General features: G+C 53.5%; 1 protein-coding gene across 9 annotated transcripts in view; it reads left to right on the top strand.

Moving 5' to 3' along the window:
* The first annotated feature begins 3,079 nt into the window (after positions 1-3,079).
* Hip1r (huntingtin interacting protein 1 related) overlaps positions 3,080-24,786 on the top strand; it is a 28,672-nt gene continuing 6,965 nt past the window's right edge. For 4 of the 9 annotated variants that reach the window (XM_063271702.1, XM_008769267.4, XM_063271701.1 and 1 more), the window contains exons 1-11: positions 3,081-3,310; positions 17,918-17,981; positions 18,221-18,363; positions 18,595-18,651; positions 19,569-19,649; positions 20,053-20,129; positions 20,383-20,444; positions 23,460-23,600; positions 24,246-24,303; positions 24,386-24,461; positions 24,586-24,726. In XM_063271702.1, the coding sequence (XP_063127772.1) occupies positions 3,218-3,310; positions 17,918-17,981; positions 18,221-18,363; positions 18,595-18,651; positions 19,569-19,649; positions 20,053-20,129; positions 20,383-20,444; positions 23,460-23,600; positions 24,246-24,303; positions 24,386-24,461; positions 24,586-24,726 (993 nt within the window). In that variant the 5' untranslated portion in view covers positions 3,081-3,217. Of the gene's footprint in view, positions 3,311-12,961; positions 13,771-17,917; positions 17,982-18,220; positions 18,364-18,594; positions 18,652-19,568; positions 19,650-20,052; positions 20,130-20,382; positions 20,445-23,459; positions 23,601-24,245; positions 24,304-24,385; positions 24,462-24,585; positions 24,727-24,786 lie in introns of those variants that run through there. The other 5 variants (XM_063271700.1, XM_063271699.1, NM_031234.1 and 2 more) reach the window with 3 other exon arrangements.

Here is a 24,786-nt window from a genome sequence, read left to right as displayed (position 1 = left end):
CCCCTCCAAGAGAAATTCTGAATCAAGATTATGCGTAAACACTTAAAACAGTTTTACCCAGAAAGTTCCAAGAGAATACTTAGAACTGAGACTGTGATATGAGGCCAAGGGCGAGAGCCCTGTCATGGAAGCCTTGTCACACGCTGAACAGTGACCCATAGTGTTTGTTTCTTCTATGTCCCTGATTTGTAAGCCTCTTGCTTGAGTATGCCTGTAGCTTTCTTCCCCTTAAGACAGTTGGTGTGATTTTGGTACAGCACATTGCAGGAAGACCCACCACTTAAGCCTCCAGGAGAATGATTCTAGTCAGTAATCCCCATACCCTGAGGGACAGAGTCAACCAAGATGGCAGACACGTACCCCAGGGAGCTTTGGAGGCCATGGGAGATAACTGGGAATCCCTGCTTGCATCCTAATCTGGAACACAGACCTTAAGCAATCCCTCTGTAGACTGGTGTTACAAAGTAGAATGTTGAAACACTGAGACATAGGTCAGGGTGGAGGCATCGGGGAAGCTCCTTAGAGAAGTAGCATCTAAACCAAGAGCAAGGTAAGCAGACACCCAACCAGGCCAACAGGAAGAGAATTCCAGGTATAGTGACAGCATGTGCAAGGTCCCTGAGGCTCTGGAAGAAGCATGATGCATGTGCAGACTTGAAAATCCAGGATGGCGTAAGTTGGAACTGACTGTAGAGGGGCTGGGCGGATGGTGCCTGTGTGTCCGTGAGGCAGTAACTACTACAGCATACAGTCTTTTTCAGTGAGCCCCAAAAAACATTGCTGTTTTCCTGAGTTCTCCCAGACAGGGTCTAATTTGTGTTCCCCTGGAAGACGATTGAATAAAGATTACAGTTTACCAAAAGGGCATCCTTGGGGTTGGGGATTTAGCTCAGTGGTAGAGCGCTTGCCTAGCAAGCACAAGGCCCTGGGTTCGGTCCCCAGCTCTGAAAAAAAGAAAAAAGAAAAAGAAGAAGAGGAGGAAAAAAAAGGGCATCCTTACTGAGATGCTGAGGGGGATCATAGCCAGTTAGTGATAGCCAGACCCCTCTGCTGAAATGTCTGGGGATAGACTGTAATGAGGCAGTGGAGTTTCTATCTTTGTTCCCCCAGAAATGCCAGTTTATAACATACACTAACAGTAAAGTCTTCACTCTGATCTCCGCTCTGTGGGGCTGGTTTATTCTTTCAAAACCCTCACTTTATACACCAATCCTTTTTTACTCACTATATAAACTGGGTCCACGGGGTTGGGGATTTAGCTCAGTGGTAGAGCGCTTGCCTAGCAAGCACAAGGCCCTGGGTTTGGTCCCCAGCTCCAAAAAAAAAAAAAAAAAAAAAAAAACCCAAAAACTGGGTCCACCTCATATCCACAGAGGCCACCTGCCTGTGCCTTGAAAATGCTGGGATTAAAGGTCCCATGCTGACCTTCACACTCGTTTTGTCAATTAAATTTTATTCATGTGTTTATTTTGTGTATGTGTATGTGTGTGTGCCGCAGCTTGAATTAAAGGTCAGAGGACAACACGCAGGAATCATTTCTCTCTCCCACCATGTGGGTCCCAGACATTGAACTCAGGACATCAAGCTTGGCAGCAAAGACTTTTACTTACCCAAATCGTTGTCCCTCACAACCATTTTAAAAACCATAGCCGTGTACCAGGTGCTCTGGTAGGCACGGGAAGCAGAAAGCTGGGTAACACAAGGTAGCCTTGACCTCAGATACATTACTTGTAGAAGCCATAGAGAGACTCCAGTATCATCAACAAGTCAATAGTGTGCCTTGTCAGAGCCCAGCAGCGTGAAACCTGGCAGATCTGAGACCACATCCTGAAGGCATCATTTTGCAGTTGTGTGGACCTGGGCTCAAGGTCTTTCCCCTTGGTCTGCAAAAATAACACCAAAACTTTTAAGATTAACTGGGATCCTGCTGACTGAATGCTGAGCACAGTAATAGCTCTATTGACTAAAAAGAATGGGGACTTTCGATAATGACAGGCCACTGTAGTATATGTTCTATACCCAGTTGGGGCTGGCCTTTTGTATGAAAATCACAGGATAACTGGTTTTTGTCCTATGTGAGAAAAAGAGTCTGAGAAACAGCTGGCACAGAGCAAAACAGCCCTTTTGTGTCTTTTTTGACCATGGCTATTTAGTGAATTGCCGAGGATTAGGGACAAGATAATACGTATAAGGGGTTTAGCCTGGTACCTGGCAAATAGGTTTTCAGTATCAGCTGTCGTCGTTACTCTACTGGTATTTTGGCAAAGAAGCTTTTTCATTGATTGGTATTAGATAAAAGCATGGCTAATCTCTTAGTGGCGAAGGCAGCCTTGTCCAACTCTGAAATGTTGAGTGGATGTCAACACAGCGAGGAATGAGCAATGGGAAAGAAAGTGTCCTTCTGAGTCCTCAGAGAGCTTCACCTAACCTGGGAGATAGACAGTCAGGTGTCTAACTCAAGACAGCATTTCCTATCTTAGGTAGCTGGTACGTCATCTCAAAAAAACAGACTTGGAGAGATGGCTGGGTTCCCAACAAAAGACTAAAGAAACCTATTTTGTGGCTATTGACTAGTCTCAAGGAGGCAAGACTCGATTTGTTCCAGTTTTCCCCCTACAGGTGTAAAGACCCAACGAGAGGAAGGGGAGGGACAACTGATCTTTCCTTTGTCTGGGGAGAAGGTAAGAAGGTATTTAAGTCAAGCTAAGTGTGTATTTGTTTTGTATTTGATCTGTCAGAATTAGGGGGAGGGTGTGTTTGGGAGAGCTGGAGTTTTTGCCAGGAGACAGGGACAGGTGTGCAAGGGGCACGAAGGATGCAGGGTCTTGGGGTTCAGGGAGTCCCGGGGGAACCAGAAGGGTGCTGGTTAAGGCGTCCTGGGGGACTGGAAGGGTGCAGCAGGGCACAGCGTCCTGGGTGACAGAGGGTTGTATAGCAAGGTGTCCTGGGAGTCCTAGGAGACCACGGCGCCCTAGGGTTGATCAGGGGATGCAGTGGGCGGGGCACGCCGGGAGTCCTGGGGACCCGGCGGGGGCGAGGGGCGGAGCGTTCGAAGCCGGAGAGGGCGGGGCGTCGGTTGGACAGCCGGAGTGACTGGCGGGAGGGGCAGCGGCTCCTCCCCGTGCGGCGCGGCGCGCGGCCTCTGGGTGCCTAGGCTCGAGCCGGTCGGTGACGCCTCATTCGCGCGGAGCCGGGCCGGGACAGGGTCGGCGGCAGCATGAACAGCATCAAGAATGTGCCGGCGCGGGTGCTGAGCCGCAGGCCGGGCCATAGCCTAGAGGCCGAGCGCGAGCAGTTCGACAAGACGCAGGCGAGCGCGGGCACGGGCACGGGCAGGGCGGGCGGGCGGTGGTGGTGGCGGCGGCGGCGGCCCTCGGTGCGCTCGGCCCTGCGTGAACGGTTGCGGGCTCCGCGGCCCGGGCGGCGCAGGTGACCGGAAGCCGCGCAACAGCCCGGCTGGGCTCGGGGATGCGGACGCGGCCCAGGTGCGCACGGCCGCGCGGGGCCCGGGGCGCCCTCAGCTCCCTGCCGCCTTCCCAGGGAAGCTCCTGGCTCCCTTCGCTCCCGAGCCGTTTCCGCGGCCAGACAGTATCTTATTATCTGCTGGGTGAAAAGTTTCACGTATGTCGCCAGACTTGTTTGCCCGCGCGGGGGCCCACTTATAAATAGGCTGCCACCCCCTTGTTAAACACCGGCGCCTGACAGACGGAAACTTCCCAGGCTCCTTCCTGCGCTCCCACGCGCCTCTCTCCCAGGAGAGGGCCCGACCTGAGACGGTGGCGTGGAAAATTAAATAATGGCTCTGATGAGCATTCATTCATGCATGGGTTCTGGGGACCCACTGTGCAGGTGTTGCTTTGGGTTCTTTTTTTTTTTTTTTTTTTTTTGTCTTTTAAAGATGGGTCTCATGTAGCCCACGCTATCCTCAAAATCCTCATCTTCCTGTTTGCACCTCCTAATTGCTGATAATATAGACGTCCACCAACACGTCTGTCTCCCTCCTTTTTGTTTTACAAACTCTGCCCTGTTCTTAAGGCTTGGGTGGACTAGTGGGGGTGGGGAACGGGGGCTGTCACTACTTATTTGTTAGACTAAGTCAGCCAAGACCGAAATGGCTGCTTTTTTTTTTTTTAAGCTTTAGCAATAAAGGAAGCCAAAGACTCCTCCCACCTGTATCTGAAGCAGGTTGGGGACATTTGCATTTGTGGGTGCCGCTGGTGAGTTCCTTCCCCTTTGGTCAGAGCAGAGAGCAAGGACTCCTGCAGTTGCTTTCAAAACAAGTTAGCACAAGCAGTCTCTACTAGCTTTCGTTTTGAAATAACAAAATGCGAGGTCTAACCTTTGTGCTCCTGATGGGTAGAGAAAGAGATAGACTTCAGGACGAAGGGGCTCAGAGCGTGCCAAGTGCCAGTACCAACCTAGCCGCAAATGATTAATTTATCTGTGTGATCTCCATCTGGTCCTGCCTGGATCACCCACCATAAAATCAAACATGGCGTTTGATGTGAAGTCATTAATACATAATTAATTGTGCTAGTAAACTCGAAGAGCCTAGAGAAAAAATACAGTTGGCAGGGGAGAATCTGGTTGTTGTCAAGAGCTTGATTTATTCAATGAGTTTTAGAATCTCCCCCTCTGCCCCCCTGCTTTTAAGCAGGTGCAGAGAAAGCTCTGATAGCTGCAGGAAGAGGAAATGGGATTTTAAAGGTCAAGTTCATTGATCTCCTGCTTAAATGATTATGTCAAGGGCAATCTTCCTGAATGTCAAAGGGACAGTCTCTGATACAGGACCACATGTGTTTTGGTAGTTGGTTTGTAAATAAGGTAATTCTTTTGACTTGTCTTGCCCACTTTTAAAACTCCTACCATGTTTATTTATTTATCATGTGTATGTGTGGAAGTTAGAGGACAGCTTACAGGAGTTCTCCCCTTTCCCCATATTAGTTCCAGCAATCAAACCCAGGTTGTCAGGTAAGTCGGCAGGCGCCTTTGCCTGCTGAGCCATCTTGCCTGCCCTCCCTGAGGTTTTGAGGGATGAAAAGGGTCATTCATGAAACATAACTGAGGAGTCTCACAGGACTCGCCCACTCCAGAGCAACTTTTTCATAGAAGAGAGAGTTTGAAGCCAGCATCTAGGTATGCCTGTCTTCACAGTGACTTAGTGAGGGACCTAAGAACATAGTTTTGCAAGTAGTTAATATTTAATTAGATCATTCCCAGAAATATCTAGCAAGCTGCCAGGCAGACTCCTTGCAAGAAAGTCCTAGAGAGCCCTGGTTTACTGCCTCCGTGTCTCCTTTGGGACAGAAAATAGCACATCCAGTCCTGGGACCTGCCTCCCTTTGGAACACACCTCCTGCCTTGACATTGATGGTGGCAGGCTGGTGTCCGTGGAGTAGCTTAGATTTGAGGTCCTCGAAGCTTGCCAGCCTCTCCTCTTGGGCTCCTGGGGCCAGGAGGAAGAGGAATGCTTACATGTTTGCTCTGTGGACAGGACACGCCCTGTTTTGCAGAGAGCTCTGTGGTTACCTCTCAGGAGTGTGGAGGGAGGCAGTCATGCTTCCTTCTGGCAGCTGGCGCTTCAATTATGAGCTTCTGACCCCAGTGGCGTGCGAGACAGTGTCCCAGAGGCAGTCCGTCCTGCCCCGTGACTTTAGTCCCTTCGTTGATAAGACCCCTTTTCAAATTGATTATAAAATGCTACACGACTCATTGTACCTGTATTCGGAATACTATACCTTTGGGAAAAAAGACATCGTGGCTTCATGGATCACACTTGTGGACAGGGTAGACCTGAGCTCACATCTGTGTTCACCTTGTGGTGGGCAGGTTACTCAATTGTAGAGCCTGCTTCTTTTGCAGAAAACAGGGATAGTTCTGTGTTTCTGGAAGAGTGTACTCTGAGGTACTGTGAGGTAGGTTGAGTCATGTCCCTGCAAGGATGACCACAGCCTAACTCTAAGTGTGTTATTTGCGTAATTCAGATTGCAGATGGAATCAAGTTGCTCATCCATGGACCTCGAGGTGGGAGGTTTTAATGAGTCACCAGGTGGGCCCTGCATAACAGGGTCCCTAAATGTAGATGAGGGAAGCAGAGAGGCAAGTGGTTACAATGAGTGGAGGTGAAACCCCACTGGCCACGGGGCAGATGCTAAGGAGCCAACACTAAGGAATAACGCCATCCTTCATAAGCTGAGAACAAGGGAACAGATTTCTGCCCAAGGAAACCCAGCCCTACAGTTCTTAGCGCCTCAGTGCCCATCCCAGGGGCTGGGAGTGGAGTCCAGTGGCTGCCTGAACCCTCGAATTTGCTCCCCAGATCACGTAAACCCATCATGGTGGCACACACCTGTAATCCCAGGATTTGGGAGCAGAGGCAAGAACTTGGAAGTTCAAAGCCATCCTTAGCTACAAGGCCAGCATGGGCAATAAAACATCCCAAGCTTGTGGCCCACAGGAAGAACTGTAAGACGTATCAGTGCTGTTTTAGAGCACTAAAACTAGCCATTTGTTACAGCAGCAACAGGGGATAATACACCCAACCCAGTACACATAAGTAGTGTGCAGCATATAGTAGGGTCTCAGCGAACAGTTGGCCTACCATTCTTCACTCCCTCGACCCGCAAAGTTCAAAATCTAGGACCTCTATTAAAGAGGTCAGCCATCTTTGAAGCACACTGTGCAGCTAGAAGCCATGAACATACCGATTGTATCTTCCTTTCTTTTTTTTTCGGAGCTGGGGACCGAACCCAGGGCCTTGCGCTCGCTAGGCAAGCGCTCTACCACTGAGCTAAATCCCCAACCCCTGTACCCCTGTATCTTCCTTTCTGTGGGAAAGCACAGTTGCCCTTTTTGTTGCTTCTCTGAGCCTCTGATTTACCCACAACATGCAGAGACAGAGGGGAGGGACCTTCTCTCAGGTCAGGCCAAGAGAAACCCTTTAATCATAGGGCTGGGTTAAACCCAGGCCAGCATGGGCTTCAGAGGTGAAAGGGTGAGCCAGCCCTGGGGCAGCAGCAGGTGGGAATACTTCTTCCTGTTCTCAGGTCAGTAACACAGGTGGGCACCCCCCCCCCCCCAGGAGCCAGGCCCTTGTAAAGGTGAACATTTATTACCAGTCCTGACCTCTGGATACAGTAGCACAGCCACGAGGTGGGGAAGCGGGGCCACATGTGTAACATTCAGATCATCTACTGGCTCCTAGAAAAAGCAAACAGGCAGGTGAAGTTAATTCCGATTGTATCTTTGACCTCATCAGCATGTCTTTGAATAAATCCCTCTCACCACTGGAGCACTGTTAAGTATGAGCCGGATAGTTCTCGTTTTTTTTTTGCTTCTCCGAGGAGTCTCCACCTTGGGGACGTTCAGCAGCTGCCTGTGGACAGTGCAGGTGTGAGCAGTGCAGACCTCAGGCAGATGGCGATTTGGTTGGGGCAGAGCCCCAGGCGTTGGTTTTGTGTGGAATTTCCTCAGCCAGGTGGTTCTCAGGACCTACCTACGTATCAGAGGCAGCCACAGGAGCACGCAGGTGTCCGCAACCTGCCCTAGTCTCTGGTCTGAGAGCAGTCTGCTTATAGCTCAGGGCGTGTCTCCTGGAGGCTCAGCATCAGAGTGCTTGCCTCCATGGAAGAAACTCCAGTTTGATTCCAAGCACTGCAAAGGGGCAAGAGTATAATTATAACATGTTACCGCATGCTTGCACGCTCAAAATATTGACAATAATAGGAAAAACTCCCCAGCCCCAGAGTTGGAGAAGAGCCCTAACCCCCAACTCTGCCTAGCTGTTATCTCAGAATTCTTGAGGGCTGATGTGGTCTGTCCTGCCTCCACTGTGTCCCCAGGAGCAGGCATAGGCCTGTGTCACAACAGCTGGCTGGATGACAGGAGGCAAAGCCGAGGTCCCTGTCAGAAAGGGAAGAATAGTCTGGGCTCACACACTTCCGAAGCTACCCTTAAGGAGGATTGGGGCCTGACTCCTAGGATGCCAGAATTCTGATGTCTCCTCTTCCAGATCACTGGTTGTCCAGGCTGGGGTGGAACTGGGCTGCCCATGCTTCACCTCCTTCCTGCCTTTGCTTCTGTGCACCTGTGGGACACACTGATGACATCCCTTGACCTAGTCCTGCAGAATTGGGGTACACAGTAGAAGGGGGAAAGTCACCTTTGTACCCCCATGGGGAGGGAAGTGCCAGCTAAGGCAAGTGTACTGAGCAGTTAGGAACCTGGGTCAGGCCTGGCTCTGTTGTTGCCCTGTGCCTCAGTTTCCCACCCCACCTCCCTTTTTTCTATACAGGGTTTCTGTGTATTCCTGCCGGTCCTAGAACTCACTCTGTAGACTAGGCTGGCCTCAAACTCAGAGATCTGCCTGCCTCTGCCTCCTGAGTGCTGGAGGCATATGTCACTACCACCTGTTCCAGTTTCCCGATTTTCGAGGCAGTAATAATAACATGGCCCTGGCCCAGGAGGGTAGCTGTAGGTATTTGCAGGGGTGTTAGTGGTTAGACTGCAGAAAAGCAGGCAGGACTGAAGGAGATATAGAAGGTGTTCCCATGTCCTGAGTATAGACAGCCGTGGAGAGGGACAGCCGAGCCAGGCTGCTGCACTAAGGAGCAGAGCTGGGCGGAGCATCTGGAGGGTGGCCCACTGGGCACCGTCCCTTCGAGGACGAGTGTCAGGTGGACACCTCCCGTACACTACCCAGCTCACGTCTGGTGATGTGGTCTGCCATCGGGATTCCAGGGAGTATGGGGTAGAGGCACCTTAGCACTCCCTGCAGACCTGACCCTTCTAAATGGGGAAGACGCTCCTTCCTGACCCAGCTCTGAGGCCACTGTCCAGCCATGCTGTACAGGAGCCTGTGAATGAAACCCAGCCCAGCCGGCCACTTGATCCCAGCAGCTGGGTCCTGACCGTGAGTGGAAACCCTGTGGGGTAGCGTGACGGCCTGATTGGCAAGGGACCGGGAAACTCAGCTGGCTAACCTGATGCCTGGCAGGCCTGCTGTACTGGTCGGCTGTGCTCCCCCTTCTCCACCTGGGAACCCCTATTTATTTCAGGGATGCCTGGATTATCACTTGGTAGATGATGGCCTCGAGCGTCCTGTGCCCAAGCTTTTCTTCCCGTATCTCCCTGCTTCTGATGGCAGCGCGCACTGTGTCTTTAGCTCTAAGTGGCCTGGCAGAAATTCTAGAGCAGCGGTTCTCCGCCCTCCTAATGCCGTCACTGTTTGATACGGTTCCTCGTGTGCTGACCCCAACCTTGTTACTTTATAACTAATTCTGCTACTGCTGTGAATTGTAATATAAATATCTGCTATGCAGAATATCTGATATGTAACCCTGTCAGAGGATCGCTTGTCCCCCGAAAGGGGTTGGGGCCCACAAGTTGAGAACTGGTGTTCTCTAGAAAGACACACCTCTAGGCTTGGACTGTGAAAACAATGGACCCCAAGAGATGGGAGTTTCCTCAGGAATCTCACACTGGAAGAAGGAAAGGGCTGGGAGCAGGAAGGGGAACTTGTGAGATCCAGTCAGGGGATCAGTGGTGGGCATCCTCATAGGGTCTGCTTAGCAGGTGAATTTAAGGGGTCACTAGATCTCTGGCCTCCTTCCCAGTGTGGCCACATTTAGTAAATCTCTGTTTCTTGTCCTTCCCTATTGATCCGCCAGTTTGACTTGGCTTCCAGAGGAAGGGTGGTAGAGTGACTCTGACACAACAGCCGGCCTGCAGGGCAGGAGGACGTGGGCAGCTGTGGGGTTGGGTATGTTTCTATCTAGGGCTTGCTGTCATTCAGATATGCCCACCTACTGTCCCCAAGGTCCTCAAGTGAGGACTGTGTGCCCTCCTTAGGGCTATACAGAAGGGCCCATAGTAAGGGCACCCTGAGAACCGGCAAGCCTTACCCTAGTTGCCATTCTCCGGCTGCCTCTCATCCTGGCCTGGATGGCCCACAGCACCATACTGGGCTGAGCCCATGGAAGACATTAGTGCCAGCAGGACTTTTTCTCCTTCTTGCTGGGTAAACATATGCCTTGAACCGCAATAGGTTCATGTGCCTGGGTGTGACTCAGTCCTCTGGCTTGTGGGACAGACAGGTCTGTGATGACATCACTAATACCTCAGGAACGAAACCACCCAGCTGCCTCCCTGTCCATCTAGATTCTGGCACAGCGGAGGTGTGACTCAGGACCGCGTGTTTCTACTCCGTATTCCACCCACAAAGTCTGGAGTTGGGGTGGCAGTGGGCTGGGCTGCGAATTTGTCAGTAGTGGCCACAGGACAGGTTCTTAGGGGTTTCATGCCGTCCTTGAGGTGTGGACTGTCACAGACTAATGCTTGCACTTCCTCAGTGGTGGGATGATGGGGACAGGAGACCCGAATGAAGAGGGATGCAGTTGGATGGACCAGGGCCAGTTGATTGCTGACTTCCTGTCTGCTGAAATGATTCAGCCTTGGGCCTCTGCGCTGCTTTGCATATGGCCCCATCTTAGCCTCCTCGGCTACAGAACTCCTGTGTTTGTGGTCATCAATGGCCTTTGAGGTAGCAAAAGTGTTTGAATGAGAGCACTCTGTCCTCCAAGCCAGTCTTTGGAATCACAGAGCAAAATAACCCACCACCCTGCCAACAGCTCTGAGCCTGGGCGTTTGGGGGACCTGTCTGTCGCTGCCAACTGCTGCTGTACAGCCTCGTGATGCCCACACAGGAGGCTTCAGTCCCTTCACTTCAGGATGATTTTAAAAATAGAAATTATTTAATAGCTACCTTAATAAATGTCTCTAGTGGCTCAGTTATTAGCTGAGGAAAGACACCGCCTGAAGTCACCAGTGCTTACGTCTTGAAAGAGCTCTTGTGCCTCAAGTGGCCCCTCTCACATGTGTCCAATAAAGACTTATTGACTGTCCTGGAAATGCTACGGAGGGGAAGATGTATAGCCACTCCCCACTGTGTAGGGAATTGGGTCCAGGACCTCTGAAAATACTGTGATCCAAAGATATGGCGTTACACATCTTTAATACTAACCCAGGAAGCAGATCTCTGAGTTCTTTGCTAGTCTGGTCTACATTGTCTCAAAACAACAAACAAATCATTACCCATGGATGTTCAAGTGCCTTGTATAAATGGTACAGGATTCACATGTGGTTCATACACAGCCACTCACATAATTTAAACCACGTTCCCACTCACTACATTATCAATTCCATACACATGAACTGTTACCCTCTGTTGCTCGGGGGATAACGAGAAGGACAAAGCCTACATGTGGGCCATCCAAATGCAGACTTTACTCTTTGAATATTTTAATTGGCATTTGGTCCAGTCGAGTGTGACATCATGGGTGGGTGTCTCAAGGATTTGGAGACCGTGTAAGTGATAAACTAACACTTCAGATGACAGACACTACAAATGGACTCAAACAGGACACAGCCAGGTACAGGGGCACACACCTTTAATACCAGCACTGGGAGGAAGCTGGGGAAGGAACTCTGAGTTCCAGGCCAGTCATAGTCAGATTCTGTCTCAAAAACAAAAGCATCCAGGATGTTTTATCTCAGGAGGCAGCTGCTCCAGTCAGGGTGGCTGTGGCAGGCCACCCGGAGGCCTGTGAGGGGGTCTGGCTCCATAAGGGCCAGGAGGCAGTTGAGGGAGGATCATAAAAATGGCATAAAGATCATAAAGGGGCTGGGGATGGAGCCGAAGGCCTCTGTATGCTAGACAGGGTCCTGTCCATATATCACCCAAGCCTGAGCTGCCAAGTCTTCACTCAGGAGGCCTGGAGTTTCCTGCTTCACAGTTGGGGAGGAGCTAAAGTTGAGGCATGGGAAGTTTCTAAAGCAGCATCTGCCTGTATGTCAGGGGCAGCCAGCTGAGGGCTCTGGGTGAGGAGGTTTGGGGGCTGCAGCCAGCCCCAGAGGTCCTGTTGGAAAAGAGCCTCTTGTCTTGGGCGTGTGGGCTCCTGGAAGAGCGCGGTGATCCTAGTCTACATTTATTCCATGCACACTGGGCTGTGGGTTGCAGAACCTGTGCGAACACTGTATGCATCGTCTGAGGCACCCTGGAGCCACCTTGCCAACCCGACCGTGGCTCCTCTGCTCCTCCGTGTGCCTGATGTCCACACCACCTAAGCCCCCTTTTGCTGGGCCACAGGTGCTGCTCTGTTCTGCATGAGGCCTTAGGGCTGATGGGACATGGCTGGATGCACAGTCTGCCTCTCAGCACACCTTCCCTCCGTGTGCTCACATTGGAAGTGTCTCCTTCCTCATCCAGACCCTCCCACTGAGACAGGACTCTCTAGGACGGCTGCTAGGAGCCCCCTGTAGGTCATGGGCCAGGGCTGTCGGCAGCATTGGTCTCCTAGGAACCCTTATTCAACCTGGTCCTGGTGTCTGTCCTGAGCTTTGGCTCCTCATGGCATCATTTCTCCCCTGAAGAGAGAAGAATGCAGTTGTCGTGGATAAGCAGGGCAGGTGCACCCTGAGGACATGGGCTCCTCTGAGCTGTTGTGAGGCCTTCTCAGAGCTCCAACCTGGGCCCAGGATGGAGGCTGCTATGGGACCCAAGGTGGGGAGGCGAAAGCCAGGTCCAGTGTCAGAGTATAGCACCAAGGCAGGGGTCTGAGCTGGGGGCTGGAGGGAGCCTCTCTCCTGGCGCCATCTCTCTAGCTGCCCTCCCAGCCAAGCCAGCCCTACATCACCTATGACTTAAATCATTCCGCAGTCCAGAATCCATGTTCTGGCTTACAGCACAGGTCCACAGTGCTTGGGGCCCAGGTAGCCTGATTTTGGTGTAGGCTAGAAGACTGCCTACATGGAAACATTTCCCTCAACCGTCCCTAGAGAGAACCAGAGCTCACAGAGAGAAGGCGCTCTGAGAGGCCGGGCTGTGCATCCGGCCATGTCCCATCAGCTCTGAGGCCTCATGCAGAACACAGCAGCACCTGCGGCCCAGCAAAAGGGGGGCTCGGGATGGTATGGACATCAGGCACAGCACACAGAGATGTGGAGGAGCCATGGTTGGGTTGGCAGAGTGGCTCTGGGGCACCTCAGAATGGGGCCTCTCCATGCCGTGCTGTTCTCTTTGAGTTGACATGGCCACAGAGGATCGGGTCCTGCTGTGATACTGGGTGCATAGGGCGGGCCTGTTCAGAGCGACACACTTAGCATGCCCTGTTCTTAGGACATTGGTCGACTGCTGAAGCATCACTGTCCTTGTCTGGAGAACTCTTGGGGTTCCTCCTGAAGACCTGATGAGATTCCCGGCCAAGCACTTGGCACAAGGATGAACTCAGTAAAACTGATGGAATTGTTGTTACTGAGACCTAGCTGCTGGCCCTAGGGCACGCTATGGGCTTTTCAAGCCTGCAGGAGTTGTGGAGTCTGTATGGAGGGTTGTATGGTGTTGTCCTTCCATGGCCCTGTGTGGCAGTGCTGCGCCTCAGCCTCTCAGCCTCTGCCCTCTGAGGGTCAACCCCTCCTGGTGCTGACACTGTCCTGTCAGACTGGTGGCTGCTGGGGCCTGGTGTGGACTCACCGCACTGCCCAGCGGTCCATCTCTACAAACGGTCACCTGCCCACTCTGTTGTGTCTGCTCACCTGCAGGTCCCCAGCACTCCCAGGCGTCTCATGGCTGCCGTGGAACTTGCTGCTGCACTTACCCTGCTTCCTCCAGAACCGTCCCCTTGCAGACTGAGAGGGTCTCTTCTCGTTTACGAAGAAGTGGGGAGACAGGGCAAGCATGGTGGTGTTAATCTCAGCACTTGAGAGACGAGACAGGTGAATCTCTGTGCGTTTAGAGCTAGCCTGCTCGATACAGTGAGCAGCCGGGGCTCATGCGAGACGCTCTCTCAGAGGGGGAAAGGTAGATAGTGATGCCTTCCATAGGGGCTCCCCAAGTGCCCTGCTCTTCACCCCTCAGTAGCATGGAAATGGCTCTTCTTGGCTTCCTGAGCAGTCAGACAGGATTTAGGGTATGATAAGCACCCACATCCTTTAGTGGTGTGGGGTCTCTCCAGCTCTGGGCTTGATCTTGAGATTGCCCTTCCATGAGGTCTCTCCTCAGAAGCCAGTAGGGATCTCCTTCTCCTTTGCCTGAGTGGAGCTGAGGCCACTCCTATGTGCCAGGAAGGCCGTGTTCAGGGCCGGGGATTCCCTCTACTTCCCCTTCACCCTGTGGCTTCCCACCTGCTAGGCGAGGGTGGGGGTGACATGGTTTCAGAACCCCAAGCGTCACTGACGTCAGACCGTGTCATACTCTAGCTTCACAAGAGAGCTGTGTTGCAGGGTCTGTCAGACATTCCACATACAGGGAGGTTCTCAAGTGCTCCTACCCCACTCTGCTCAGATGTGACCCACAGTCACCTCCCCAAGGGAAATTCACAAGGGAGGTGGGCGGGCATCACCCCTGCCTGCTGCTGCCGCCTGGGAGGATGAGCAAGGGCCAGGAGTACCCACAGACGCCTACTGTGTGAGCACTGGGCCTCCTTGTGTGGTGCTGGCCACCCCACACATCTGCCCACCCTGTACACAACGGGCCTGTGTTCCCGGGAGCCAGCCTGCGCCTGCACAGGATGGCTAGCTGACACGGTCCTATCCCTTGTGGCCAGCTCAGGGATGGGTGGCACCCTGGCCCTCCACAGAAGACCCTGCCACACTCCCTCCCGGGTCACATTCCTCAGTACCTCATGGCCTCCTTACTGCTGCACTGTGAGTGAGGCTGGGAGTAGCAGCCACACACGCCATGAGGTGACGAGAGAAAGTAACACTCCCAGCTGGACATTTGGAGAACCATAAATCCGATTAGTAGAGGGCCAAGGACAACCAGTCGTGCGGCTCACACCTTTAATCCTAGGACTTGGGAGGAAGAGGCAGGAAGATCTGGTTTCAAAGCCAACTTGGTCTATGAAGTAAGTTTCAGAACAGAGGGAACTAAGCAGAGATCCTGTCTTAGTTCAACAACAACAAGTGGGGGGCTGGGGATTTAGCTCAGTGGTAGAGCGCTTACCTAGGAAGCGCAAGGCCCTGGGTTCGGTCCCCAGCTCCGAAAAAAAAAAAAAGAACCAAAAAAAAACAACAACAAGTGGGGCTGAGGGGGCCCAGCGTTCTGTGTGTCCTTGTGGCTCAGGTCTGGCAATGGGAAGGGCTAAGTGTTACACATTGGGGGTTTGAGAAAGCAGGGCTCTCTCAGGCATGATAATGCACACTTGTAATCCCAGCTCTTGGATCAGGAGTCCAAATTCAATCTCAGCTACACAGTGAGTTTAAACTAAGCCTCATGGCTTAGTTCATGTATCATATGAACATATATCACACACACACACACACACACACACACACACACACACACACACATCAAAAGGGTAGGGGTTGAGGGTTATTGAGATGGCTCAGCTGGTAAGGGTAATGCCACCAAGTGTGACAACTGAGTTTGGGTCCTGGGACCCGCATGGTGGAAGGAGAACAGGCTCCCTCAGTTGTTCTTTGACTTCTACACACATGCGCACAAATTAATGTGCAGTGATTTTCAGGGGTCAGACACCAGCTACTGAGTCTACTGAGTCACGTTGAACCAAACTTGCCCACCTTGGATTATTACTCTGCTGGCCAAGGTGGCCACAGAGACCACCTGCCGTTTTCAATTCTGGGCATGCGTCTGCACATGTGATGGCGGTGCCCACGGAGACCGCTGGTCTGACCCTCCTGGAGCGGGAGTTGCAGGTGGCTCTGAGCCTCCTGACATTGCTGCTGGGGATTGGATTTGGGGTCTTTAGAAAAGCAGACAGTGCTCTTAACCCAGGAGCCATCTTCCCAGGCTCCAGGCTCTGCTGTTCTGTTTGTCTCTGCTTCAAGGTAAAGAAAAGCAGAGACTCTGCTGTAGGCTAGGGAGGCCTGGGTCTCAAAAGTTCATCATGGCCTCTTGGTAACCCTTTTCCTCAGAGGAGGAGACTTCCTTCCTGCCCATTCCCAGACTCAATACTTCAAACGTCTCAGCCCCTCCCAGGTCCTCTTCATCTGTGCCACGTGGGCAGCTCCGTCCCCTCCCTTCTTGCCAGAAATCTTTTAGGCCAGGTGGCATTCCTCATTAGAGCCATTGAGGGGTCAGGGGCATAGGTCGTGGCTTCACAGCCCAGAGATGGTACGGACACTCCTTGCTGTGAGCATGGCCTAGCCCATGTGACCCCTGCCAGGGAAAAGCTGTGCCAGGAAGCTGTGTCATGGTCACCGTAAGAACACAGCACGGAGTCCAACAGACCTGTTACTGCCCTTATTACAATGAACACAGGACACCGGATCTCTCTGAGCTTCAGTTTCCTTTAAGAAATAGGAAATCACATAGTAACTGTCTCCCAGACACCTCTGGGAGATGGGTGGCATTCTGTGATTGTCCCTCATGGCCACTGTTGTGCCGTGTCCCCTCAGCAGAGGTGAAATACCCTTGCTGTGCAGAGTGGCAGTCTCCCCACAGCTGCTGGCTGGCCGCCCTGTGTTTGTGTGGAAAGTGAGACCTGGGGGAGGCCAGGGGATGCAGGCTCAACACACATAAGAACAGGTGGTTGGCAGCCTGAGGCTCTGTGTACTGGGAAGACAGAGCTTGCCTGTTTTCCTTCAGGACCCTAGTCCAGAGGTGGGAGGGCTTAGCTACAGCTCCAGGTCCTCACATTTCAGTGAGCTTCCCACAGTGGGCCTTGTGTGTGAAAGGGGGTCAGTGCATCTCTCTTGGGCAGTGGGGGGAAGGGTCCAGCCCTGGCAGTCCTCAGATTCATGCATCTCATCAGAAAGGGACTCTGCACCCCACTAGGCCTGCTACTCTGATAGGAAAGTTGAGCCAGCCTGTTGAGCGTTGCTGAGGCAGCCACTGTTGGAATCCACTGCCCTGACCAGCTCAGGTGCTGCAGTAGGAGTGCGTGGTGGCCTTTGGGAGATAGAATAACAAAAGCTATCACACTGGCTAGCGCTTGCTGGCCTGCCGTGTCCCTAGGTGCATGCCCAGTGTATCCGTGGCTCACCTCGGTGAGTTCGCTCTGGGTCAGTTGCATGCCCCGGCCTCTGGATCTGTGCCTGACAGTCCATTCCACCCTCCTGCCTGGGGCCTGGGAAGCTCTTTCCAGTTCACAAACACTGGTGACCTGTGAAGACTCATCTGACCTCCTGCCCTTGTCCCTGCCAGTGGAGCCTCAGAGGAGTGGGTAAATGGATGGTATTTTCTGTGTGTCCTGGCCTCCTGCCTCAACAGAGGTTTACTGGAAGGTGTTGAGCTGGGGGAATGAGATGTGTCCAGTGGAGGTGAGAATTCCTTCAGTGTGAGGCTGCTCCCTTCTCAAGTGACAACCGATTGGCTGCAAGCAGGCCCTCCTTGCCCTTCCCCCATCCTCAGGGGGCCATAGCTGTCCTCTGTGGCATGAGCGGTGCCTAGGAAGTGTAGCCAGTGGTAGGGCCTCGTTTCTGCGTGGTGCTGGCTGGAATTTCAGCTGGCATTGCTGTGGGCTCTGGCAGACAGGAAGAGGGGGTGGCACTGAGGACGAGGGGCTCTGTTGGACCAGAGGGCAGATCTCTACTGTTCTCCCTGGTGTGAAACTTGGACAGAGGATGCTATGTCGGGCCCTGCCCTTACCCCGTCTTCCTGGAGTCTGGGGACTTTTCAAGGAGAATGATGTGAGGTAGATCAGACATGACTTTCTGAGCCACAGCTCAGCTTGCCTCCCTGCCTTGCCCTTCCTGAGCCTGGAGCTCTCGGTGACTTGTGACATTAGCACCAGCTGTAGGTCACGTAAGAGAAGTTTCTCCAGAGGGTGGATCAGGGAACCATGCTCTTTCTGCCCCTGCACTTGTCTTCCACCAGACTTGGTGGCCCCTTCTCCTTTGGGTTGTGTTTTCCAGACAGCTGTGGATGGGTGTCTAATCCTTCCTCTGTTATTTCTCATAGGCCATCAGTATCAGCAAAGCCATCAACAGCCAGGAGGCCCCAGTGAAGGAGAAGCATGCCCGGCGTATCCTTGTGCCCCTTGGGTCTTAGGGAGGTGTCAGGAGATTGGGCTGAGCGTGGACCTGACCCCAGGCTGTGCTGAGATGGGAGCGTGACCGGCCTAAGGTCTCCAGTTGTTGTGACCTGGGTTGAATGAGAACTTAGGAAACTGCAGAGAGTTCAAGGGCCCAGTGGGAGGAACTGTCTACAGAACACCTAACTGCCCATGTCAGTCTGTCCTACTCTTGGCCTTGACCCTCTAAGGTATCATTCTGGGCACTCACCATGAGAAAGGAGCCTTTACCTTCTGGTCCTATGCCATCGGCCTGCCGCTGCCCAGCAGCTCCATCCTCAGTTGGAAATTCTGTCACGTCCTTCACAAAGTCCTCCGAGATGGACACCCCAATGTGAGTAGTGGCCACAGCCCTGGCTCTTACAGGTTCAGAAGAGTAAAGCCTCCATGCCTCCAGCTAACAGCAGCCACAGTGTCCCCTGGAAGTGTGCAGCTCTGTCCTTGTATCTGTCCCCCGAGCTGTGGACTGCACACCCTGCCCAGTGCCTGCCACCTTGTCCGTCCTGCCCTGTGCTGGGAGGGACCCCTCAGGTTCTGTGTCCTCACCCTCCTTCTCTGACTGCAGGTGCTGCATGACTGCCAGCGGTACCGGAGCAACATACGTGAGATTGGCGACTTGTGGGTAGGTATGGGGACAGTGTCCGGCAACATGATTGAGCTGAGGGCAGCATTTGGGGATTCTCTTTCCTCTTGTCCTTGGGGGTACTGTGGAGGCCGAGTACTCCTCAGTGTGAAGTTGCTGTTGAGGCCTGGTGCAGGCGGATGAGCCAACAGCTCCATAATCAAGCCCATTAGTCCTCTTGAGTTGAGACAGGTGGCAACCTCAGGCCTGTATGAAGAGCAGGGACCCCCAGGGTCCCCTAGACTTGAACCCTGAACTATAGAAGCTGTGTTACATACAGACTTGAAATTTCCAGGCATTTGCCAGGCATTTGCCTGTGTCTGGATTCACTCTAACATCCTCAGAAGTCAGAGGCCTCAGGCCCCATTCTCCAAGCTCTCCCGGGGCGCTTAGCTGAATGGATCTGGTGGAGCAGACCCAGAGGGAGAGCACTGCCCGTCCAGAGCCACTGTGCCTTATCCATGTCCTTTGATGTAAGGAAAACAGCATTCGTCACAGTGCCTGCTGCAGACAGGCCCTGCTGGCGTGGCCACACACCATGGTGGTTTTTGCAAGAGGGAGCCTGGAAGCTGTGTGGAGACCAGAATGCACCTCCCCTGTCTGCTACCAGCTCTTTAGTAAAGTGCCCCTGCTCAGAATTGGCCTGTTGCCCTGGACAAAGGGCTCTCTCTGCCTCTCACAAGCTTTTCTCTGGCAAGAGGGACAAGGACTGAGATTTAGGAGGGGACAGAGTAATGAGGTTGGCGAAGGCTCGCGGGAAGTGTTTGTTGAGTGAGTGAGTGACAGACTGATTTGTGGAAGAAAGGCCTGCTTCTTCTCTTCCCACCTCCTTTCCTCTGTCTGGGCGCCTGCTCAGTCCTTGGGATTCCTAGGTCTGCTCTTGACAGTGACCTCACACAGGGCTCCAATCCTCACAGGGCCACCTACGTGACCAGTATGGACACCTGGTGAATATCTATACCAAACTGCTGCTGACTAAAATCTCCTTCCACCTTAAGGTAGTCTCCCCAAGAAATCATGGGACTGAGGGTCTGGGGCCTCTTCTCTCTGTGACATCCTGGGGCATAGAGGGGCTTGGGTGGCACCTATCTGGTCCATCCGTGGTCTGTCCACTTGCCATGGAGGCTAGGATGGCTGACAGGAGACGGCCAGGCTATCTCGGTGTTTGCATAGATCCAGTGCAGATGCCAGCCATCTGTGCTCTGGGGGCCTTGCCTGTCTGTCAGTCATGGTCAGGGGGCCTTGTCTGTCTGTCAGTCCTGGACCCTATCAGCCCCTCACAGGATGAAGGGATTGGGAAACCTCCCTGGTGGTGACTCTCCTTCTCATAGGAGCTGTCAGGAGCAGGGATGGGCCCAGTAGGAGGCTGCTCAGTGAGCCTGAGTGGGGTTCTCTCTGCAGCACCCCCAGTTTCCTGCGGGCTTGGAGGTAACAGATGAAGTGTTGGAGAAGGCGGCGGGAACTGATGTTAATAACATGTGAGTCTGTGTGGCCTCAGTTTCTCCCAGGTCCCCAAGCTCTTCAGACCCAAGTGCCCACCAGGGACAATGTCAAATGAGGCCACAGCCCATTGGCTTAAAGGTCATGATCCTAGTGGGTCATGCTGTGGGTGAAGGGGTTTATTGGGTGCTCCATGTTTCTGCCAGATGGAGCTTGCTTCCTGTTCCACAGGGGTCTTGGGGATTATGTGGGTGCCCTGCTGCCCTCTCCATCACCCCCCTTTCCTCCTAGTTTTCAGCTCACTGTGGAGATGTTTGACTACATGGACTGTGAACTGAAGCTTTCTGAGTCAGGTGAGCAAGTCACTTATGCCAGGCTGTGGCCAAACCAGCGAGCAGACCGGTTTTCACTTGTCTTTCTTGCCGTACGTGCTCCTGCACCTTGGGGTCCCTCTCCCTCCAGAACAGACCGGGGCCTCATGGCACCTGCAGAGCACAAGCCGAGCCTTCCCTTCCCGAGACCCTGCGTGTGTTCACATGAACATCACTCTGTGGGCCCTGAGTGTGGGGGGTGGGGGTGCCCTGTGGAGGAGCTCTCCGGCTCCCGCCTGGCCTCAGCAGCTGCACTGCTCTCCAGGAGAGAAAATATGGCTGACCTTTCCTACCCTGTGCTCTGAAATGCGTCTTGGTCTGGCAGCTGTGGGACAGGAAATCTCTGCGGGCTCCCCCTCCCGCCTGGGAGGTGATTGTTCTGGGCTGTACCTTCAAAACAACTGCTGGTGACTCAGTGTTGTCCATGGCAAAGCCCAAGGCAAACGCCTTTTTAAGGAAAAACAGGGAATTGGGAAGAGGCAGGACAGCCACTCTGTACCCTGGGCCTGGGCCTGTGGCGCTAGTGGGTGAGAAGCCAGTGTGGAGCCTGTCCAGGAGCCACTGTGGGAGCAGAAGACAGGTCACCAGGTCACCAGGGGTGTGGCTCAGTACTGCAGCTGGACCGAGGCCGCCAGGAATTGTGTCCCAGCAGAAAAGCTGAGCCCAAGCTCCTCAGAGCTCACAGGCTACGTGCTTCAAGTCCTTGTGTCCCCACCCTCACTGCTCTTGGCATAGGATGCCCAAGTGGACAGACTGTGGAGCTGTAAGGCGAGTGGGAAGAAGCTGCGGGCCCCTATCCTTAGTGACACAGATGTTTTAGGGACTTACAGAGAGTGGGCACTGTTGACTGAGCTTCCAGAGATAACCCAGGTGACAGGTGTAGGATCCCCTCACCTCGCCCCCAGCACAGAGACAGAAACCCCTCACATCTCAGTGGAAAGCTGGCTGCAGCACGCTGCCTTCAAGGAGAGTGCAAGACTGTAAGAGAGGGGTACTCCTCAGAAGGCTGAGGCAGGAGAATCATGAATTTGAGCTAGAGTAAGTTCCAGGTCAATCTGGATGCAGTCTCTTTCAAAAGTGAGAAGGGCTGATCCTGTCTAACTCCAGTTCTAGGGATCCGATGCCCTCTTCTGGTCTCTGAGGGCATTGCAGGCATGTGGTACACAGGCAAAACACCTATACATATAAAATAAAGGAAAGGACACTTTAAATAGGAGGTCTGGGTCTGGTGGCACATGCCCTTAGTGTGATGTGTAAGAGACAAAAGCACCCAGATACCTGAGTTTGAGGCCAACCTGGTCTTGATTAGCCGGGGCTGTACCTAAGTGGAAGTGCTTGCCTAGCAAGGCGGGGGGGGGGGGCACCCTGGGAAGGAGAGAGGGGCAGCAGAAGGGAGAAAGGAAGGACAGTCTACCATGGCCGGAAAGATGTAGAGAGCATTCTGTCTGAAATAAGGCATAGAGCAAACCAGAGTTGGTTCGTACATTTGAAATCCAAAGTAATCCTGTGTAGTTCACACACACGCGCGTGCGCGCGCGCGCACACACACACACACACACACACACACACACACACACACACACACACACACACACACACACACCCCCAAAACCCCAAAACCAACCAACCAACACCCTAGTGTGGCTTCCATCCCTGGCTCTTTCCTGTACGGTGAAGTCTTGCGAACAGCTCCACCCCAGGCGTGGCCAGACCGAGGGGAGGGCTGGCGGCCTCTGGAACTGCTCTGTCTGCCAGCATGGGCCTGGCTGCTCTCCCGTCCTGGCTCACCGCCTGGCCTGCTCTTCGTCATTCCCCTCTCTGCCCCACAGAGGATGCTGGCCAGGGGAGCAGCCTCGTGTTTGTCCTTTGTCCCTCTTCTCTGGAGTCCTGATACAAGGCCCGATTGTCAGGGTCTCCAGGGCAAGTGAGGTGTCCGGTCACTTGGGGCTTGCAAGGCCCGTGTTCAGGACTGTGACCTGGAACAAACCCTAGCCGGCCTCCACATCTGAAAGATGGGGAATGACGAGGACAGCCCACCGGTTTTTAAACTCGGATGGTGCTTTGCCTGGCTGTCCATCTGTGTACATGTGCATGCCTGGTACCTGCAGAAGCAGAAGAGGGACTCAGGTCCTCTGGTACCAGAGTTGTGTGTAGTTGTGAGGCTTCATGGGAGTGTGGGATTTGAACTCAGGTCCTCAGGAAGAGCAGCCAGCTCAGCTTAACTCCTGAGACGCCTCTCCAGCCTTCTGTTGTTTTTGAGACAAGGTCTTGCTTTGTAGAAGTTTGGCCTTGAGCTCAATCCTCCTGCCTCAGTTTCCTGAGCAGATCATAGGTTTGCACTAACATGCTTGGCCAGACTGACGGTATTTAAAATGGATTCATTGTATTTTAATTTTGTGTGTGTGTGTGTGTGTGTGTGTGTGTGTGTGTGTGTGTGTGTGTGTGCGCGCGCGCGCGTGTGCACCTGTACCATGGCACAAGTGTGAAGGCCAGACTTGAAGGAGTCAGTCCCTCTCCATGTACCATATAGGTCATCAGATTTGGTGGTGAGCAATGAGCCATCTCTCTGGCCCTTGGGGACAACCCTAAGCTTGTTCCTTCTCTGAGGTTCTATTTAAGTTTGCAGCCCTGGAGTATGGAGCTGGCATTCCTGTCTTCAGCACCTTGTCTCGGGCTCACCCTGGCTGAGGGTTCTAGAAAACCCTCCCTGGAGCTTAGAGGATTGACCAGCTCGCTCCTGGGGTCTGTCCTCAGCGTGGGATAGCCACCAGCCAAAGGGCACTAGTCCCAGCCTACAACATACTGTTGAAGGCCCAGATTAGAGACCCAGGCATCATAAACCTTTACCATGGCTTTGACAGCACAGTGGAGGCCACTCACTGACTCCAGAGCCCCAATACCTGAGCTGTCACTGAAGTGGACTGGTGTGGGGCCACACCACAGCCCACCGCCAGCCACATCTGCTCATGCTGGTTTCCACTTGCTCCCTTTCCCCAGTTTTCCGGCAGCTCAACACAGCCATCGCAGTGTCACAGATGTCTTCTGGCCAGTGTCGCCTGGCGCCGCTCATCCAGGTCATCCAGGACTGCAGCCACCTGTACCACTACACGGTGAAGCTCATGTTCAAGCTCCACTCCTGTGAGTTGTGCCGTCCTGACAGGGCCCATGAGGCCTTGAATCCATCCATGTTACTAAAAGGAAGGGCTGAGAGACTACTAGTTTAGAAAGAGAACCTGTACACCCTTCCCTGTTAACACCAGTAATGTGTTTCTGGGGGGATGGGGTGATGGTGGGGGGAGGGGGGAAGGGGGGGAGGTGACCGTTTTCCACAGCAGAGACTTCATGTCTAGGGCTGTTCATTTGTATGGCTTCCTGCATACCTGGCGTAGGTAGGACAGTGGCCCCTCCCTGTGTTCTGGGGAGCAGGAGTGAAAGGCTGCCTGTCACTAGTGTTCAGGAAAGGTTCTCAGATTGTGTGTGCTGGCTCAGGGCAACTTCCATGGTCCATGGTCTTAGAGCATTCCAAAGCCAGGCGCCGGTAGGCAGTTTTGGCCCGGATAATAAGGGCAGTGATGGTGTCTGCTCAGTGCCACCTTCTCTGGCCTGCGTCAGAGCTAAGGTGACCCCATGGAGTCTCATCTCCCTTCCCAATTAGGGTGGACTGGCCAGGCCACAGGGACCCCTCCACTCGGCAGTGGGTCTGGAAACTTGAGGGGCAGAGAGGGAAAGCAGGCCTCAGAGCAGCGTGCAGAGGAAGCACTGTTGACTTGTGCTATCCCTCAGGTCTCCCAGCAGACACCCTGCAAGGCCACAGGGATCGGTTCCACGAGCAGTTTCACAGGTACCAACCCTGGGGAGCAGTGCTACAGCACGGCTGGAAAGAGGCCTGATGCCCTCTCTGACCTGTCTCCCTCCACCCGCAGTCTCAGAAACTTCTTCCGCCGAGCCTCGGACATGCTCTACTTCAAGCGACTCATCCAGATCCCCAGACTGCCTGAGGTGCCCGTCCCCGCTGCCCCCACCCCCGCCCCACACAGCAGCCCCTGGTTCCTTGCAGGCTCTGGATGAGTTCTCAAAAGTCTTGTGGGGATTGCTGAGCATCTTCCAAACACTGTCCCTACAGGGACCCCCCAATTTCCTGCGGGCCTCAGCCCTGGCTGAGCACATCAAGCCGGTGGTGGTGATTCCAGAAGAGGCCCCGGAGGAGGAGGAGCCTGAGAACCTAATTGAGATCAGCAGTGGGCCCCCTGCTGGGGAGCCAGTGGTAAGGTCCTCTCTGCTAGTCCCCAAGGCTGGGTAAAATGTAGGGTGCCTCTAGGGCATA

This window comes from Rattus norvegicus, chromosome 12 (genome assembly GCF_036323735.1).
Source record: "Rattus norvegicus strain BN/NHsdMcwi chromosome 12, GRCr8, whole genome shotgun sequence".
NCBI lineage: Eukaryota > Metazoa > Chordata > Mammalia > Rodentia > Muridae > Rattus > Rattus norvegicus.
The sequence above is the reverse complement of the archived record's forward strand: the minus strand, read 5'-3'. Positions and strand labels throughout refer to the sequence as shown.